Source organism: Diabrotica undecimpunctata, chromosome 4, assembly GCF_040954645.1.
Source record: "Diabrotica undecimpunctata isolate CICGRU chromosome 4, icDiaUnde3, whole genome shotgun sequence".
Classification (NCBI taxonomy): domain Eukaryota; kingdom Metazoa; phylum Arthropoda; class Insecta; order Coleoptera; family Chrysomelidae; genus Diabrotica; species Diabrotica undecimpunctata.
The window spans coordinates 32382137-32402090 of record NC_092806.1 but is presented as its reverse complement, the minus strand read 5'-3'; the positions used below and the strand labels follow the sequence as shown (position 1 = coordinate 32402090).

General features: G+C 33.4%; 2 protein-coding genes across 2 annotated transcripts in view; one reads left to right on the top strand and one right to left on the bottom strand.

Moving 5' to 3' along the window:
* The window catches only part of Ctf4 (Chromosome transmission fidelity 4), a 32098-nt gene extending 25396 nt beyond the window's left edge, over positions 1-6702 (top strand). The window contains exons 13-15 of the mRNA XM_072529303.1: positions 2296-2379; positions 6254-6406; positions 6463-6702. Of these exons, the coding sequence (XP_072385404.1) occupies positions 2296-2379; positions 6254-6406; positions 6463-6558 (333 nt within the window). The 3' untranslated portion in view covers positions 6559-6702. The remainder of the gene's footprint in view (positions 1-2295; positions 2380-6253; positions 6407-6462) is intronic.
* A 7660-nt stretch (positions 6703-14362) lies between these two features.
* LOC140439413 (mitochondrial enolase superfamily member 1-like) overlaps positions 14363-19954 on the bottom strand; it is a 44417-nt gene continuing 38825 nt past the window's right edge. The window contains exons 4-8 of the mRNA XM_072529300.1: positions 18246-18519; positions 16422-16579; positions 15181-15487; positions 14792-14973; positions 14363-14546 (exon numbers count right to left, since the gene is read on the bottom strand). Of these exons, the coding sequence (XP_072385401.1) occupies positions 14424-14546; positions 14792-14973; positions 15181-15487; positions 16422-16579; positions 18246-18519 (1044 nt within the window). The 3' untranslated portion in view covers positions 14363-14423. The remainder of the gene's footprint in view (positions 14547-14791; positions 14974-15180; positions 15488-16421; positions 16580-18245; positions 18520-19954) is intronic.

Here is a 19954-nt window from a genome sequence, read left to right as displayed (position 1 = left end):
ACTTTTCTATACCTATTTTGAACCATTTTTGAGTTATAATGGTTTTTATATGAAAATTACACTTTTCTACCATGTATATAAAGTTCAATATCCTCTAATGTAATTTGAATAAAAGTTTAAATTCCTTAGGAACTTATTAACCAGATACAGCATTATCGTTTACAGTGTAAAGTTGCCTTTTTCATTATACAGGGTGCTGTCATAATTAGCATAAAATCGGCATCCTAAATTTTCTCCTAATTCCTTTTTTTCAAATGGGACACCCTATATGTGATTCATTATTTTAGAAAAATATGTTTTTCACTATCGATTTGTATTAGTATTCCCTATACATATCTTTGGCAGTTTTGAAATAAATTAACTTTGTAAATTTTGGCCACAAAAAAATTTTTTTTTCGTAGACTATGTTGTATTAATTAACAACTTTCATATTGTAAGTTAAACATTGAACAATTAAATAGATGCTATCAAAGTAGGCACTAGCTTATTAACGTAATAAATGTTCAAAATGTTACCCATCAACATCCAATCATTTCTGAACTCTTTTAATAAGATTTTCATTAGTAGCTCTTGATATTGATTCTTTATCTATTTCGTTAAGGACTTGAAGGACTTTATTTATTATAGCTTCCTTAATAGTGACAGGGTTCAGAGAAAACCTTATTTTTGAATATATCTCCAAAAATAGTAATCTAACGGTGACAACTGGATCTTGGTGACCAGAAAAACGGATCTTATCCGTAATTATCCATCTATCGCTAAATATTTCATCAAACAGTGTGCCGACTCCTCGAATATTGTGAGCTGGTGCTCCATCTTTATGATAGCGTTATTATTATGTAAAGCGTGCAGTGCTGGTTGCATTTGCTTGTAAATTACTTGCCGTAAAATGTTGCAATGGTCGTCTCCGATGTTAATTTCTGGTCCATGACTAAGGTATCTTCTGGCTGTTTGTTTGAGATATTCAGGTCTGGACTCTTGTAGTTCTTTTGCCTAGTGACTTTTAAATACATTGATGTTGGTTTGTTGTATTTATGTCCTCCGTCCTTAGATTTTGTTCCAATCTCCAAGCCTCTGAAGACTTGCTTCCACCTAGACATGAGTCCACTTCCTCGCATTTTCGTTCCCATGTTTGGTTTTATATCTTGTAACCATTCTTTTAAAACTTCTTTGTTGATTACGATGTTGGTCTTTATCGTCTACTTCTTGCAGATAAGCCATTTGTGATTCACTCCTTGCTTTATCTGTTTCTGTTGATCGAGTTTATCACTCTTGTGATAAACTCTTTCCCAAGGGTTCATATGTAGCTCCCTTTAGTGATTTGAATATGTGGGCATTAAACATATTTGTGCTGTGGTGTACGTATGCACAATTAAGTCCCTTGTCTAATCTGTTATGGTATAGTTTTGGTGTGCTGTCATCGTAAAGGCCGTTTATATTCAACTTTTTTTCTCTCTCAGTTGTTTTGTAATTTTCGGTTGAGATTTAATTATTTTTATGTTTATAGGAAATTTGAGCTAGAGATTTCAGTAAGTAATGATTCGATCCACATTCTATACCCATGTATATTCCGGGTGGTTTCTTGTATGTTTACTTCAGATATCTGTAACTATAATAAAGTTAATTACTGATTTTAATTGTCTTGTTTATTGATGCCAAGTATATTTATGTATATTTTTGTGCGGATAGAATCCATTCCTGATTTTCAAGTCAAATTATGTACATAGGTTTATAAATTTATTTCCATTATAATTTGTCACTTCTTCGCCGAAGTTACCTATTACTGGATTATTTTGTCATCTTCCAGTTTTTGCGTTCAAATCGCCCATCATTATTATTTCTCGCTGATTGCCTATTTTTAATAGTGTCTCTTCCAATTGTTGGTAGAATGTATCTTTTTCTTGTACTGATCAATCTTAATTGGGGACAATGAATCAATCTTTCATTTCATAATATTATGGACAATTATTCCGTATCGTAATGAAGATGATGTTTAACAAACTTTTAAAATAAAAATTACTTATATATTAATCGAAGAAATTGAGCTTACACCATGATACTGCCCGAGATGTTAGTATCTTATCGTATCGTAACGTTCTAATAACATATTTGAGCTCAATTAATAGATTTATCTTTCCCTTCATTATTCTTTTTGTTATGCTTTCTTGTTATGTTGTATTATAGGTATACTGACATCTTTTTTTTTAATATTTCCCAATATTTATTGAATTCATTATATAATTAACAAAAATATAATAGATTATATAATATTATTTTCTTTTGAATTGGTTTTAGGATGTGCAAACCCCTCAAACCGAAACAAGTTTAACGAACAGTACCTTCGATAGTACCTTCAATGAAACCGTTGTGGATACTCAGGTATTTATTGATAAAAAATTGTATAGTACCATTATTTAGTGACATTCAAAAATTTGTCTTTTTAATTTAAACTAAGTACCTATCTTCCGAGTTCGAAGATGCTTTGGCATAACTTCTTTATAACATAGTTTTGGAGAAAGCAATAAGAGACGTCAAATTAGACAAAAGAGGGAGATGACTTTTAATATATTTTCGTAAATTATAGCTTCCGCAATTGGTCTAGACTTAACTGTCAGTTATAAACGTATTTTAGAAGAAATGTAGACAATCCAACAATGAGCCAGAAATATTGGTCATAATTTCACCGTCGGTACTTCTATCATTGAGTTAGTAGATAAATTTACATATTTCGACTCATTTTTGGTCAATAAAAACTATTTCATAGACGAAATAAACAGGGGGATAATTCTATCAAATAAGTGCTACCTTGAATTGAATAGACGATTAAAAGGCATTTAGCGAAAAAACAAAAATAACAATATACAGAATATATAATATTTTACCAATGCTGACATCCGTTCCGAAACACAGGCCTTCTCTAAAGCAGAAACTTTTTAAACAAAGGATTCTGGTAGGAATATTTGATAGTATCAGTGGAAATGGAAGAATGAAATGAAAAGGACATATAACACAATCATGGGATGCATACGCCACAATCCGGGGGAAGTAGACATTGAGGTAGGCCAAATCGTAGATTGAAGAATGGAGATGAGGATTCTAGTAAAACCAAAGAATATAGACGCATATAGAAGAATCTTTCACTGTCATTTTTTTAGTGTCGGCAAAGGTTATACACTAAACAATCAGAAGTTGGTCATGATTTTAGTTCCTTATTTGTACCAGTAGGGAGCGGTCATGTCAGCGCTTTTACTCCTTCTAAAATAAGAAAGAGTGCGGCAACAAATGCAACTTTAGATATTTTTATATGTAGATGACGCGTGCTTGTAGAATAACATTAAATTTTTGCGTTTTATAAAATTTTTTGAAGAAAATAAAATATTATTTTAACTTAATAAATGAATCTTTTTAGAAAAAATATTATGATTTAAATTTTTAAATTAAATGTGTACAAATCTACAAATAATATAATTAAAACTCTCTTCTTATAAACTATAAATATAATTAATTAAAAGTCAATCCCTTGTAGAGAAAGCTCAAAAAATTGTAAGGTGTTCCGATCAAAAAACAATTCCTGATCTTGTTAGTACGCTAGAATTGCTTTTTAGCACATACACCAAAGAATTATTTTTTACAATTTGAAAATTCGAAATTGTGAAGTATAATTTCGGATTTTTAAATTAAAAAAATAAATAAGTGTCTCAAATAACGCCTCACTAGAGCTCAACAAAGGAAGATGAGAAAAAAGGCAAAAATGGCTGCTGGGACATAGACCATAGCAAATCCCAAAAAAACCAAATCAGCAACACCCGAGGATAAAAAGAGACCTAGGGAGAATACCATCACCCCCTCGTAACAGAGTTGCTAAGAAACCAAGGGGCTCTAACGAGAAGACTAGATCATAAAGCATCATGATAAAAATATTCAGAATGGTGGTAGCACACAGACACCATCCTGATACTCAACTAGATCGGCCTCAAGCAAATTTGATCATTAACAAACTGGAGCAAGCACTTGATGAGGCTCCTATCGGAGGTCAAAATGAACTTCTGCAGTTCCATAAAACATCGTTTAGCGAAGGGACCCTGTGGAGAAACTGTGTTAACGAGTATACAAAAAAATGGACGATTGAAGTGGTAAAGACTATTGAGGGCCTGTGAGAGGAACCAAACTTAAATATAATTGATCCAAATAATATGCCCATGCGCCCCATGGTCCTCACTCGCGTCCCTGAGAAAGAGCTTGATGAAGAAACCATGAGCATCCGTCTAAAGGGGCTAAATTTTTTATAATGTTTCGTAAATTTTTGGGCAGGAAAACAGTATAATAAAAAGTTACATGACGGTTTTTCGTAGTGTTGGAACAAACTTATTTTTAATTCAAAGTTATAAAATTTTATTTACATGTAATAAAAAAAAATAAATACTTTGAATATTGTAAATTTCATACCTTTTTAAGGTTTAAAATTAAAACTTTAACAATTTAGTATATTAAAAATAAAGATTTTATTGCGTAAAAAACAAAAAAAAGACAGTTTGCAAATCAATGGCGTCCAAATTTGATTAAGCGTGGATGCACAAGTTAAATAAATAGCTTCGTTCGTACTCCTTTCCCACTTCCCCCTAACTATATCTTTCATGATGGTTTTAAGCCGACGGCCACGGTTTGAGTTTAGGCAGTCGCCCTCTTAATGATTGTTTTGAAGTATAATAACTGTTACCAAATCGCCCATTTGAACTGTACTTCTATATGCGTCTATATTCTTTGGTAAAACTGTGCGACTAGCTAGTAACGTTTGTCTATTAATAGGACAGATTACCAAAGAAGACTTAGAAAGGTCAAGGCTTTACACCAATGATAATTTTAATCTTTAGTCCATACTGGACTTCGTAAACGAATTCATTATTGCCATGTGGGCACGGTGTATTGTAGTTAACAATTTGTAACAGATTTTTACCTTCACCTAGGTTGAAATCAATATTCACGACTGTCAAGTAGAAAAATGAAGCTAATTATGTTATAAATAAAACACTTAATTATTGCTTAAACGTTTCGGCTATTTGCCATTTTCAATAAGCACTTTAAGTATATAAACATTACATAATACAATTTACATTTAGGTCTGCACTGTTTGTTAGTTTGCGATAGAATGCAAAAGTGATATTTTCGCTAAAATCAAATGGCTGACACTTAAAACAAGACCGGTTGAGGCTCATATTTAAAATATATGCCAATGGTGAATTTAGGAACAACTCAATTTATTAAGTCGTGATATATATTGGAGAGATCTTTTATATCGATTTTATTATTGATGTATTTTTGATCTTTTTTTATGTGAATCATCTGCAATATATATCTTCTGTTGTAGTTCTGTTCTTTTTCTAAAATGTGTACATTTTCAAATTCATAAGAATGACTATTTTCCACAGAATGTTTAGCTAATACTGTAGGGTTTAATTTATTGGTTTGTACACTATGTTTGTGTGCAACAACCCTCTTATGTAGATATTTTCGTGTATGCTCAATATAAGGTAGAAGGTATCGGCATAGCTCGCAGCAAAGGAAAAAAATATAATAAAATATGTGTACAAAATGGAAGGCAACCGTATATACGTATTTCTGACTATTGGTCGTTTTCAGTACGGTGCAGCCAAGTTAGAAAAGGAGCATGTTTTGGGAAACGATCACTATAGGAGCAATGCGACCAATTTGTGGCAATAATGTTAGAAGACTCTGAGGTTTCCAGAGCAACAACCAACACATCCACGGAGGAAGCTAAGCTACCTGAGGAAAGGAATACCAAACGTTTAGAACGTTTCAAACAACAAGAAAAAGGTTAATGCGAGTTAATAGTAAAATAAAGGTAGAAAGGTATCGGCATAGCTAGCACCAAAGGAAAAAAAGAGAACATTAATATTTTACAATATCGAAGATTATTATTATGAAAAGTTGTTTGGAAGTAAAAACTACGTTTTAATATGCTATATGCCTTGTAATTAAAAAAAAATGAATATTTTTCTCAATTTATCGATACCTAATATCATTTTTATTTATTACAAATATGTTAATGGCGTATCTGCGACGGGTTAGTTAGACAAAGTATATGCTATTTAGACAGAGTTGCGTTTGCCTCTGTTTCATTGTCTCGATTTACCGAAAATTTCAGCATAATTAGCGATTGTTTTGGTTTAGGATTGTGCTGTAATTTATTTTTATGATTCTTTTAAAATGTATGCACATTTTATATTTCTTGTAGAAAGTAGCACAGATGGAAGCAAATGCAAATCCATTCTTGAAACGTTTAAAAGCCCAGAAAGAGAAAACTAACAACCCCCTTAGCTTGACTGACAAATTTGCCGGTATTGAGTATAAAGTAAAAACCAAAGAGAATAGAAATAAAAATGCAGAGGTAACTATTTAATACATGTATTATTTTGCAATAAACACTACTAGCTTCTTTTTTAGAGTGGAGAAAAAAGAAAACTTGATAACCCTGACACCGAAAAACAGAAAGGAAAACAAATTAAATTGGATATGTTTAAGTTTAAAAAGAATTCTTAGGTTTCTTAGAATATTGATTTTATTTTATACGTGTAAGAATCAAAATGTTTTTTATTTGAAAAATTAAACAGAATTCTAAAATTATGTATAATAGATAAATAATACTTTCTGTAATATTAAAAATCAAAATGTTTTATATAAAAAGGTATTTTTTTATTAATGTCCTCGTCAAATACACTTCTCAACAATTGAAGTGGATATTATGAAAATGTGTATTTTATTTTTTGTTCATAAGGTCAAATAGAAAAATGGAGTGATATAAATAAAGATTTATTTTTACTTCGTATTTTCATACAGATAAACCGAAAGAAAGAAATTCTTTAAGAAAAAAAAATAGAAAGTAAACAAAAATTGTAAAATTAACAACCTAAAATTCCTATCCCTACTCAATTTCTAATATCCCGAAAAGAAAAATTAATAGTGTGTGGGTCCACCTCTGTGCCGCCTTAGTGCTCTAACTCTATTTGGAAGACCTCTTATTAAATTATTGATGAACTGCTGCGGTATACGTTCCCAAATCGCGCGTAATGTATTGGCCAACTGATCTAAGGTTTGGGGCGGTTGAAGAAGCCTGTTTGGTTGCCTAGACATTTCGACCCAAATATGTTCAATGCAATTCATATCAGGTGAACACGGTGGCCACTCCATTCTTGTAATACCATGAGCTTCTATACACTCGTTGACAATTCTCGCACGGTGAGGGTGAGCATTATCATCAATCAGAACAAATTGTTTGCCTATTGCACCAAAAAATGGAACAACTATTAGTACTATGATTCTGTCTCGATATCGTGTAGCAGTCATTGTCTCATTAATTAAGACGACCAAATCCGTGCGACCGTCAAAACATATGCCTTCCCACACGCAAACGGATCCACCTTCAAAAAGAGTGGTTGGGACTCTCAGATTTTCATTGTAACGCTGTCCTCTTTCCCTCCACACCAATATTCGGCCATCATTCGCATACAAACGAAATCTGGACTCGTCAGTAAAGAGACAGTTCCTCAAATTTTCGAAATTCTACTGATAGTGTTCCATCGCCCAGGGCGCTATCTGCATGCACGCTGCTCCCTAGTTAGTCGTGGATGGGTAGCGCGCCATCCAGCCCTTAAATTGGATGCATGTAACCGTCTTCTGACAGTTTGACTGGAAATCGCTCGTCCAGTAGCATGCCTGAAGATACTGTTAATTCTGGAAGCCGTGAATGTTGGGTTTCTTCTTGCCGTCAGAACTACAAAACGGTCTTTCCAACGAGTTGTAGATTGTTCTCTTCCTCCTCCATGCCTGTATGTTGCAGATCCAGTTGCTACATACCGATTCCATTCACGAGTTATCACACTTTGCGACACATTTAGCCTAATATCAACCTCTTGTTGAGTTATGCCTTGTTGGATCCAACGAACTAATTGCTCGAGCTGCACTAGTTCTAAACGTCTTTGCGGCATAATGTTTTTGTGATAAATAGATTTCTTGACTTATTGACAACTGGTAAAGCCAATACAAGCACTTTTATACGAATGATATATTCATGTTTGGAACAACATGTCTCTCTTTGTACGAGATAAGGGCCGATAAGAATAGGGAGAAAAAAACCACAAGCAAAAAATATTGGCAATAAAGATTGGCAATTATTTTAAAAATAGTTTTATACGTTAATTTTAGGAATTTTAAAATTATCCACTTCAATTGTTGAGTAGTGCAGATCAACAATTCATGATCTAAAGTTTTCGTATATAAAATAAAAACAATCTTCAATGTCAATTAAGTAATACACTCCTGGGAGATCACGACTGATTACCAAACGCTAGACAACTATTTATGGCCAGGATGGATAAAAATGTCAAGTATTGTTTAACAAGAGAGCCCACGTACTGGCTTACTGAGAAAAATAAAGTGTTCGATCTCCTGGACGTTGGACTGTTATTGTAATTGACAGTATAACAGTAAAGTTCGCCTATTAGTGATCCTATAGTAAATCATGAGGAAAAAACCAAGAAAAAAACCTCATGATACTATCCCGACAGGGTAAGTTTTTGGTCTTACATTTCGTTTACTCTCAATGTTAACACCAAACTCTGATTTTACATGTGTTATTTTAAAATATAAATCAAGTATTATCGATATGTTATTGACTTACCAATAGTGATTTTTCTTTTTATTGATTTCCTCTTTTAATATGGGTAACCAGATCCCACTGCATTCTGCCGAGGAAGTTCATTTAACATAATTAGAGCCGTTTCTTTGATTTCTCTCATTTTACCATCTGTTTCTTTTAAGACTATACTTGAATCTTTCCACTGAACTCTATGTTCATTTTCCCATGCGTGTTTACATATTTGAGATGTATCAAATTCTCTATTTTTAATACACGTTTAATACACGATAATACACGAATACATGTAATGTGTTATTATATTGCTTTTCCGTGGTAAATGTTATTGTCCCTTCTTTATCACTTATGTTATTCAGGAATGCCTCCAACAACTCTGATCCATGAGGCCATCCTCATCTACATATCTCCACCATACTGTGGGTTTTCAATTTTGTTTAAAAATAATATTTGCTTTGAAATCTTCCATAACAAGTAAGACATAACACCTATAACAGCTTTGGCAGTTATACTTTTTCACATAATTCCTAAATAATCGTAAACTATCTCCGGAGTGGAAATCGAAACGTCAAATATTAGTTAAAACTATCATTTTCATTACAATCAATTTGTGGCTTAATCCCATATAAACACAATATTTAAATATTAACACATATATTGTAATTAACACATATACATTATGCAAATATAAAATGCACATGCTCGATTGGTAATTTACCAGGCAGCCGCATTTTAACTGATTCATGGAGGAAAAGTGACACCATTTTGTCCCAATTCGTGGGAATAAAATGGAATCGGAGAGAAGAGGTTACCCAGAGGAGGACTCAGAATGAGTGAGTGCAAATAAAGGTATAAAGGGAATGAGCAGATACGACCCTGGACGCGAATTCTGTATCTGCCAAAATAGGGTTCAATTACGTTAATCAGGGTCCTACAGCACATTAAGGAAACTTCAGCAGAGCTTACTGTTACCATATGGTATAAAGCTACTTCTATTCCACGTGGTGCACCCTGGATAACGCTCTAAATCAGCTAGAAAATACTGAGGATCATATAATCTTAGAATCTCAAGAGAACCCAAATGGTTCAAAATATAAATTAACGATGAAATAATCGAACAAATCTCGAGATTCGAGAATCTGGGAGTAGAAGTATGCAGCTATGGAAACTCTACAGAGAGTGTTAGAAAACAAGCAAATATAACAGCTTACGTAAGCTGGTTAATATGCGATTAAATGGGAAAGTACGTTTATATAAATTATGCATAAGACCAATAACGACGTATGGAATAGATACAAGAGCAGACATAGCAAAAACAAAAATAATACATATATCAAAAGTCAGAGCTTTGAGACCAATTGTTAGAAAAAAATTAAGAGATTATCAAATAACTGAATAAGAGATCTCTGGAAAATACATGATATGGGATACGATATGGGACGATAGAGAAGCATGTTATATAAATAAATAGTGTGAGACCAGCCAGAATAATAAGAGATTTAAGACCATCAGACACCAGACCACTAGAAAGACCCTTTAAAATCATAGATATAAAGGGTGTTTTTTAGAAGTATAGAAATGTAAATTGGTAAAACTGTTTTAACTGCCGCCCAAATTGAAAGCTGTCAAGTGATATATTTTAAGTTCCGTTTGGCATTTCAGCATGAATAGACTTGACGCCCAAACAACGCTTCCAAATTGTACAAATTTATTTTGAAAATTGTAGTTTAGTTTGTAATACCTACTTATCGCGCACTACGTCCATTTTATGGTCAACGTAATAGTCTATCAAAGCAAGTAATTCGATTAACCATGAAACGTTTTTGCATCACGTTTACACTAAATGGTCATATACAGACACGACGTACAGTGCATACAGAAGAAGTTCTTGCTGGTGTAGAGCGTAGCATACAGGAAGACCCGATTCAGTCTGTCTGCCATCGTGCACAGCCGTTGGATACATGTCCATCCACTTTATGGAAGATTTTGCGAAAAGATCTTGCTTTGCGTGCTTACAAAATCCAACTCATTCAATCACGTAAGAATTGAAGGTACATTATTAGGTACTAGCAGGGCGTAGATTCGGTGAGTGGGTCCAAAACAAGATTGCCGTTGATTCCAATTTTCATAAACGAATGTTGTTACTTCTTCAAAACGATGCTGTCCAGAACGTTACAGTCATTGGTGACCCTATAGAGCCATGATTACTGCCTTTTTCATTCTCCAATTGAACATCCATGATGTGCAAGAGCTGTCGTTTCAATAAGATGGTGCAACATGTCACACAGCTCGTGCCACAATTGATTTATTGAAGGAAACAAAACTTTCAAAGTGTTATACCTCTAAAAAAACACCCTTTATATATTAACATAGACCCAGTACGCGCATGCCGGTTGCGCGTACTGACGACATGATCTCTTGCGATTGTTTTCTATATCTCTCTCTAGCATATTGGAACTCTTCACTCTCTCACTCCCCCAACAAACAGAGACGCTGCTATACTTATATGATGTAAGACAGAGACACAACCAACAACGAAAAAAAAATATGGTGTCGTCACTTAGCTCTACAGACTGTTTAGTCTATGTTAATATATACGTATATGTTTAAAATGTAGTAGCTGGCAGTCAACGTCACAAATATGGCTGCAACCTTAAGATGAGACAAGAACTAAGGTCTGATATAAGAAGAGAAAGAAGAAGAATTTGATCTTTTAGAATTGTCAAAATTAGTCTTGGAGCGTGGAAATAAAGAACAAATAAAGAGAATTGGAGATGGAGACTCATTATTTGAGCTGTTGTAGGCCAAGAGAAAGATGGCTGTGGCGCTTAGCGGGGATGGCATATAATAAATGAGTTTAAAAGAATATTTTTAGGAGGCAACAAAGGAATGTTTGGCGCAATAGAATAAGACCTCAGCGGAGTTGGATTGAAAAGCTGGTTGCAACAAATATGGAAATTTTCCGGAAATAAGTAGCAAAAATATGCACAATGCACATCTAAAATTATGCATAAAGGTTCGTGCTCAGATCAGACTATGACATGTTTTGCTTTACTTGCACCTTATTAGGTGGTGTAAGCTAAACGCAAACTCGAAGACAGAAAGGCAAACCATCAACCATGTTTTTCGCTACAAAGTATAGGCCCAATGTACTTGAGGGAATACCAGGAAATAGAAAACAACTGTGTTACAGTCAACAAGTTTAACCCTTAAGTACCATGGCGGGGTCAAAATTGACCCCCCGTGTTTTTAATGCCAAGTTTCGCTACCGAAACATAGATTGAGCATTGCGCGCTTTCTGCTAATCTTCGACCGGTAGGTGATTTATCGATCTACGAAAATTCCGTTAGTTTATCTGTTACTACTGCAGAGTTAGGCAGGCATAGGGTCAATTTTGACCCATTTATGGTATAAGTGTTTCTAGTGCAATTAACGAGTAATTTGAAATGGCGGGGTGTAGTCGCAATAAACGTCCTCTGACACAGAAAGAACTTGAAGAGGAGGGACAAAAAATTATGGACAATGGACTAGATAGTGACAGTGAGTTTTTAGACCAGGCTAGTGAACACAGTGATCACGAAACAGACAGTGAAGAGGAATGGGACGATGATGACGAAAAAAATTGGCAAATTAATAATTCCGAAACTGGTAGTGAATATTCGGGTGAAGAAAGTGATATGGCTGACTCAAGGGATGTGTTTTATGGCAAAAATAGGTACAAGTGGTCTAAAACTTCTCCCACCTTTTCTCGTACACGTAAGCATAATTTAATTAGTCATTTACCTGGTATTATTGGAAAAGCTCGAGCTAGTATGCCAGAGAAACCAGTTGATGCTTGGGAATGTATTATTAGCCACGATATATTGCAAGAAATTCTTGAGAAAACCAATGAACGAATAACTAATAAGGCTTCTAAATATAATTTACACAATTTATCGTGTCAATATACCAATCATCTTGACATAATTGAATTAAAGGCCTTCTTATGCTTATTATATTTAGCTGGGGTATTTAAATCCAATAATGAAGATTTAAGGTCTTTATTTGCTACGAATGGTACTGGCCGTGATATATTTCGAGCAACCATGTCACTAAACCGATTTTATTTTTTGCTTGGAAGCCTTTGTTTTGACGACCCAGCTACTAGACAAGAACGTATTGCGCACGGAGATAAACTGGCAGCTATATCCAATATTTTTAATATGTTTATAATTAATTGCCAGTCCAATTATAGCTGTGGCGAATATCTCACAATAGATGAAATGCTTATTGCATTTAGAGGAAGGTGCCAATTCAGGATGTATCTCAAAAATAAGCCAGACAAATACGGTCTGAAAATGCAGTGTTTAGTAGACTCTAAGACACATTATTTGCTAAATGGTTTTATATATACTGGAAAAGATACACGCAGAGCAAATCCAAAAAAGTTATCCATCCCCACTCTAGATGTTTTGACACTTATTCCACCAATTTCTGGTACAAATAGAAACATAACAGCAGATAATTGGTTTTCGTCCATTGAGCTCATAAAAGAACTGAGAAGCCATAAAATTTCATATGCTGGAACTCTAAAAAGAAATAAAAGAGAGGTTCCTGCTGAACTTCAACCCCAAAAAAACAGGCCCCCTAATTCTGCCTTATTTGGTTTTACAGGAAGCGAGAGCCTTATATCTTTTGTTCTTAAGAAAAATCGTGCAGTGTTGTTAATGTCAACTATGCATCATTCCAATACAATGGGTAATGGAAAGCCATAGATTATAAATTTTTACAACGAGACAAAAGGTGGGGTGGATTCATTGGATAAGAAATGTGCATGCTATAAAACTGGCAGAAGAACTCGTAGATGGCCTCAAGTAATATGGTTTCGCATTTTGGACATTGCAGGATTAAATGCTAACGTAATTTTTAATGGAGTTCAGCAAAATCAAATAATGGAAAGAAGATTGTTTCTAACCACTTTAGTTCAAGAACTTATTAAGGCCCATTTAACTCGTAGAGCTCAGCAAACTTGTTTACCGAGAGAAATTCGTAGTGCCATTTTTAAAGTTTCCGGACTTCAGGAACCAATGCCTGCCGCAAATCCAGAGCCACAACGACGAAAAAAGAGTGAAAGGTGTAAAATGTGTCCATATTCCAAAAACCATAAGAAAGAAAGCTCATCGTGCGATAAATGTCGAGATTTTATTTGCAAAAATCATTCCCGCATACAGACGTTATGCATAAGCTTTGTTGAAAATTAAGGTAAAATCATGCTTGTCATTTTTGAGATACGAAATCTAAATCGATTTTTTTTATTTTAGGTAGGAGCTATGATACCTAGATTTCACCATTGGATATAAAAAAACTGCACATTGTTATTATTTTTCTTATAATTCGAGAAAGTGCATAGCTATGTTAATCTGACTGAATACAAAAGTTTTTTTTAAATAAAGTTATATCTAATTAACCAAATTCGTTTATTTTAATATAAATGTAAAAGTGGCTGTAAACAAAATAATTTAAAATAAAATAAGTTAAAAAAAGAATATTTTTTGATACAAAAAACAATGGGGGGTCAAATTTGCTATGGTACAAATGTTACTATTTTTGGCCATGGTACTTAAGGGTTAAACTTGTTAAAATGATTTGCAACGGTTTGACAATAGGAAAAAATTGATATTTTACATATAAAATATCAATAAAAAAACAACAAAATATTTATAGTTTATTTCTTCATAAAAACAGAAGAGTAATATGTTACAATGTACTTGTTAATTTATTTTGCTTTTCTTGGATCACTGAATATTCCTTTGGCAAACATGCTTTCCCATTCTTTTCCGTGAGGGTAAACGTAGCCTTCAAGTGCTTCCTTCTTTAGTTCTGTATTATAACCGGGAGCCTAAAACAAAATAAAAATAAATAACATGATACAATTAACAAATACCAATACAACCAGTTATACCGAAGTTTATTTGGAGAAATATATTTACTTTGACGGAATATTTGTATCAGAGTGCCACTTTTATCTATTTTAATTTTTTTTCTGGATAAACTGGAATTTTTAAGCCATACACATGATTTTTATAATATGCCTGTAACGATTTGAGTATGTTGGTTTTGAAAAAAGGACAGATATTAACTTACCCTTGGAGCTAAATAATGGGCGTTTTCAATTATGGTTGGGTGCACAAAGTGCTCGTGCTGCTGATCGACGTATTCTACCCATTTACCTTCGGAGGTTCCAGACAGAGAGACGTAGTCCCACATTTGTAAATGCTGTACCATTTCGCAGAGACCAACACCGCCAGCGTGAGGACATACTTTTACTGAAATAAAACGAATACTTTTAGGTACAAACCGTCAAATGTTACATTATTTTATTAAAGAAAACTATTTGAACTGAACTACGTCTTTTCCACTGTGGTATAGTATCGAGGCGTGGAAAATGACAAATACTGTTAAAGAGAGAGAAAGTATTTTGAAAACAAACTGGTAAAACTCTTGGTAAAATTATAATTTTATTTAATACTAACCTCCCAATTTTTGAGCCATCAAGTATACAGATAGAATCTCATTGATTCCACCAATCCTAGCGGAATCGATCTGGCAATATTGGATGGCGTCAGTTTGTAAGAACTGTTTGAATAATACTCTGTTACAACACATTTCACCAGAAGCGATGCTGATTCCAAGAGGTTTGAGGGCTTTGGAGATTTCGGCGTGACCGAGTACGTCATCGGGTGATGTGGGCTCTTCAATCCAGAGTGGCTTGTATTTGGCCAATTCTTTCATCCAGTCGATGGCTTCCTGTACTTCCCAGACTTGGTTGGCGTCGACCATCTATATTTCAAAATTTAAAAAAATGTAGGTTAGTTTTGTTCTGAAGCTATTTTCTTGTGGCATTTTGAAGTGATTACTATTTTAATGGGAATAAGCCACAATTACAGTTTAAAATAAGTTTATTGACGTCTCAATTTCCACTTCGGGTTTACGGAGTGGAATTGAAACGTCAATAAATTTACTTTAAACTTTAATTGTGGCTTATTCCCATTAAAATAGTAATCAGTCTAGGTTAGTTAATCAAAATGTATTATTGTCATTTGTATAATATTACATTTACTTCTAATTTATAAAATAGGAACCTAAGTGACTAACCTATGACAACTTACTAAACACATATAAAAAATAAGAATACAGAAAGCCCGCTATGCGGTTAACAAGGTGAAACAAATACCGTGTTTTCGAAACCTAAGCCTAAAATTCAAAGTACGTATGCTTAAATGTTATGTTTTCTCAGCCTTGTTGTATGATGTAGAGGCATGGACTCTAATTAATCAATCCATGAGTAAGTTGGAGGCATTTGAGATGTGGCATATCGAAGGGTATTGTAAATCTCCTGGAAGGACAAAATAACTAAACCAAATACCTAGTACTGGACAGGATGAAAAAACAAAAAAATCGTCGTTATTGACTATTAAAACGACAAAAATACAATACCTGGGACATGTTACACGCAGAGATAAATATTAACTGTTAAAAGTGATTATACAGGAAAAGATTGGAGGTAAGCACAGCATAGGAAGGACAGGAATGTCTTGGTTGAGAAACGTTAGGTAATGGGTTCGCTTCCACTTCTATTCAACTGCTCCGAATAGTAACTAGTGTCAGACCAATCTTAACAGCGGAGATATATACATAGGAGAAACATACACAACAATACCGCTTGAAATAAATCTTAACTTGATTTTCAATTTTCATTGAATACCATACTTACCAAAGTTTTTTCCCATCCAATAATGTTCCTTATAAATTCCAATCTTTTACTATCGTCTTTCAGATTCTTGCCTACTTTTACTTTGAAAGCTGTGAATCCGGCATCCATGTATTTTTGTGCTAATTGTTGAATTTTTTCGTTTGAATAACCCAACCAACCTGAAACAAACTTTACATGTGATTCTTTTCACGGTTTAACTCATTTATTAAATCAAAGTCTTTGCTTAGGTGCTTTAGAATCGAGATCAAAATATGTGATTTTTGATTGCTAAAAAAATTATGATATTGGTTTCTTAGCAGTGTACTTTTGTTTGTATAAATATGTTGCTAGTGGAAAAAACGTTCAAGTATAAAACATAAGAAGACAGAGACCTGTATTTTTATAGTGATAGAAGATTCCAGCAATTTTTTGGGGAGGTCCTCAAATTTAAATTATTACCTTGAAATAACGAGTTACCTGGAAGGCATTTTGTAAATGATTAGTCTCTTTTTCCAATTTTGCTCCAATTCCGCCCATCAGAGACTTTTCTCTCACCATTTGGTCTTATTTCTTTTTGTTTTTTTTCTTCTTTAGTCTAATTTGGTTTATTTTTTCTCTTCTTTTGGTGTTTTCCAATCGTTATAAATTTTTTTTTTCATTCCACGTATCTTGGTTGCCAGAAGACTAGATGTTTTCCATATACTTTGAACAATTTAGACAGAACTCTTCAAGAGTCAAGAGTTTTATCTTTTCATTCCTTCCTTCGAATGAAGTGCTAGCCACTTTTTGTATTCTTAGTAGTACTTACAGCACAACTCCACACTTAGAGGCAGAATGTTGTAGTTTTTAATGAGGATTTTCTAAACTGATTTTATTTCTATTGGTTCACCAGTTATCTATACTTGATTTATACGAGAAAATGTTCCCCTCTTGTCTTGTTTATTTGCATGCCTAGAAAGCAAAACTATCTAAATATCAAGAAACTTTTGCCGTTTCATATTAATGGTGGATTATAAAATGACATACGTAGCAAAGCGCGTAACACTCATTTAAGTGCCGATTAATCGTGCCCACTGTTTGATTCGAACACAAATTCTAACAGTTTAAATTGTCTCCACCAACCATTTTCTGCTTTTTCTGTCAGTAATTTTGTATTCCGTAGCATTAATTGCACTTCCTATTAATCTAAAATCCTTAATTATTATTTGTGACCAATCAATTTAGGATGCATTGATATCGTACTTGGTGACAATAATTTATCAATATAACTTAAAGTTTAACCATTCTTATCATTGTGATACATAAAGTTCAATGTTAATTTTTCATAATGAGGTAAAAGTTGAGCTTCTGTTTGTTTAAATTTTATTTTTAGACTAAATTGTGTAAATTTTGTATATAAGGTGTTAACAATAATTGTAAACTCTTTTTGTAAATTTTGTAAAAGAATTTTACTAACAGAATTTCAATTCAAACTAAGAGGGATCAGTTGGAAAATTAAAATGATTAACTTGACCTGTTTTTAAGAGTTGTAATCCTTGAGATTATGCGGAAAAACTTTTTCTGACTAAATTCTAATAATAATATAATAAAATCTAATATTTTATTGTTTATGGAGAAACGATAGTTTACACTCGGATTTATATACTCATCACCGGTTGATATTAACTTAACTAAATCATCTTCGGAAACCAAATTTTTATAGAAATCATTGTTTTTATTTCACATAACATTAGCTATTTTGTTTTATTTCATTTCAGTTCTTAAGAAGATCAGTTAAACTGAGATATATATTGCAGAAATGAACATTTATCTCACAAATATTTGTTTATTAGACAAAAGACATACCTGCTTGAGTTGTGTAACAAGGATAACCTTTTTCGAGCAACTTATTTATTCTCTCTTCTCTACCTGCTTTACCCTTTCTGAGCATTTCAATGGCTTCTTCTTTAGTCACGACGTTTGTGAGATATCTGAAATCGATACAGGATACTAGTTGCTCTGGTTCCATGTCCGCCAAGAGTTGCCACACTGGTTTCTTTACGAGTTTACCCCACAGATCCCACAGGGCGTTGATTATGGCTGCGGTGGCCAAATGAGTCACTCCTTTCTCTGGTCCAATCTACAAAGAATAAAAGACATGTTATTGAACGATCACACTAGAAGAGGCCTATTTACGACTAGAATAAAAATCTTTTTACGAACAATCCGTATATTTGTTATTTGATAATTAATTATCTAAACAAATTATTTAAAATAAGGTTGTTATCTATCTATTTTCATTTCTAAAATAAATTTCCCAATTAAATTCAATTTTCGATGTAGGCAATTCAGATAATTTATGCTGACCAAATTTTAATTTTCTAAAACGCATCGTGAATACATCTATTGTTAAAGATAGTGCAAACACTCCTGACCGTGGAGCTACGCGAAGGCGGAGTCAAAATTCATGTAAAGGCAGAAAGGTTCTATTGTAAGTGGAATTATACAGTACAGTGCGTTTCGCCTGGAAGTGGGGACTAATCCAAATTTCGTCTACTGCGCCGTGGTCAGGAGTGTTTGCACTATCTCTACAGCTGGCTCACCGTAAAGGACCGCATATTATTAACTGCAATGTAAGATGAGCTGTTAAAATGTTATGAACTCATATTATTTTGATTGTCTTATTAGTAAACGGGGTATTTTATTTGCCCCTCGTACAATTAGTAGATTCTGTTACTTGTATGAGTCACCCTTCTCAATTTATTGCTGTACTTTAGTTAAGAGCATATGATTGGTTTTGTTAATATCGCACATTCCTTAAAACCCAATCACTATAATAAAATTCTCTGTTAAATAATAATTCTACTGTAAATGTAAATAGACCATTTTATAAGACTATGTATTTCATGGAAATTGCACTGGAATTATTAGCTAGAGAGGTTTACTGTCATGATTGTACAATATAGAATGTCCTTTAATTTTATTATTAAATTTAAAATATTACTATAATAGCAGATAGGTTGACTTTAAAATATTGGATAAAAGCTGAGATGCCACAAAACGTCTTCAGAAGAAAATCCTGATTTACATAGGCAAAATTATGGATAGAATATAAGAAGTGGAGCGCAAAAATTCAAGTTCTGGAATTCTGGAAAGGTCTATATGGTATACATTGAATTTCCTTTCAAACGTTAGTCTTAGTCGTTGCCGTTTAGAATCAATAAGTAAAACCATGGACTTTTAAAATACATGTTACAATTAAGATCTATTATTCCTATATTCTAATATTATTATTATTACCCATATTTAAACCATACGGTTCTTACTCCATTTAAAGAGAAAAGTTACTAATCCCAGACACCTACGGTATCAAAAGAAGTGAGCTCTGGTAAGGTTATTTCCAGGTAATCAAGCACTTAGTGACCTGGTACGTGGTAGGTACCTCCCAAAATTTTCTTACGCATCTGGATGTTGAAAGCAGTATCGCTTTATGTATGGTCTTACAGAGATGTTGACTAAGAACCAGCTGTTTTATGGTCTCTTAAAGATTCTTAAGAATAACTCCAGTAGTATTA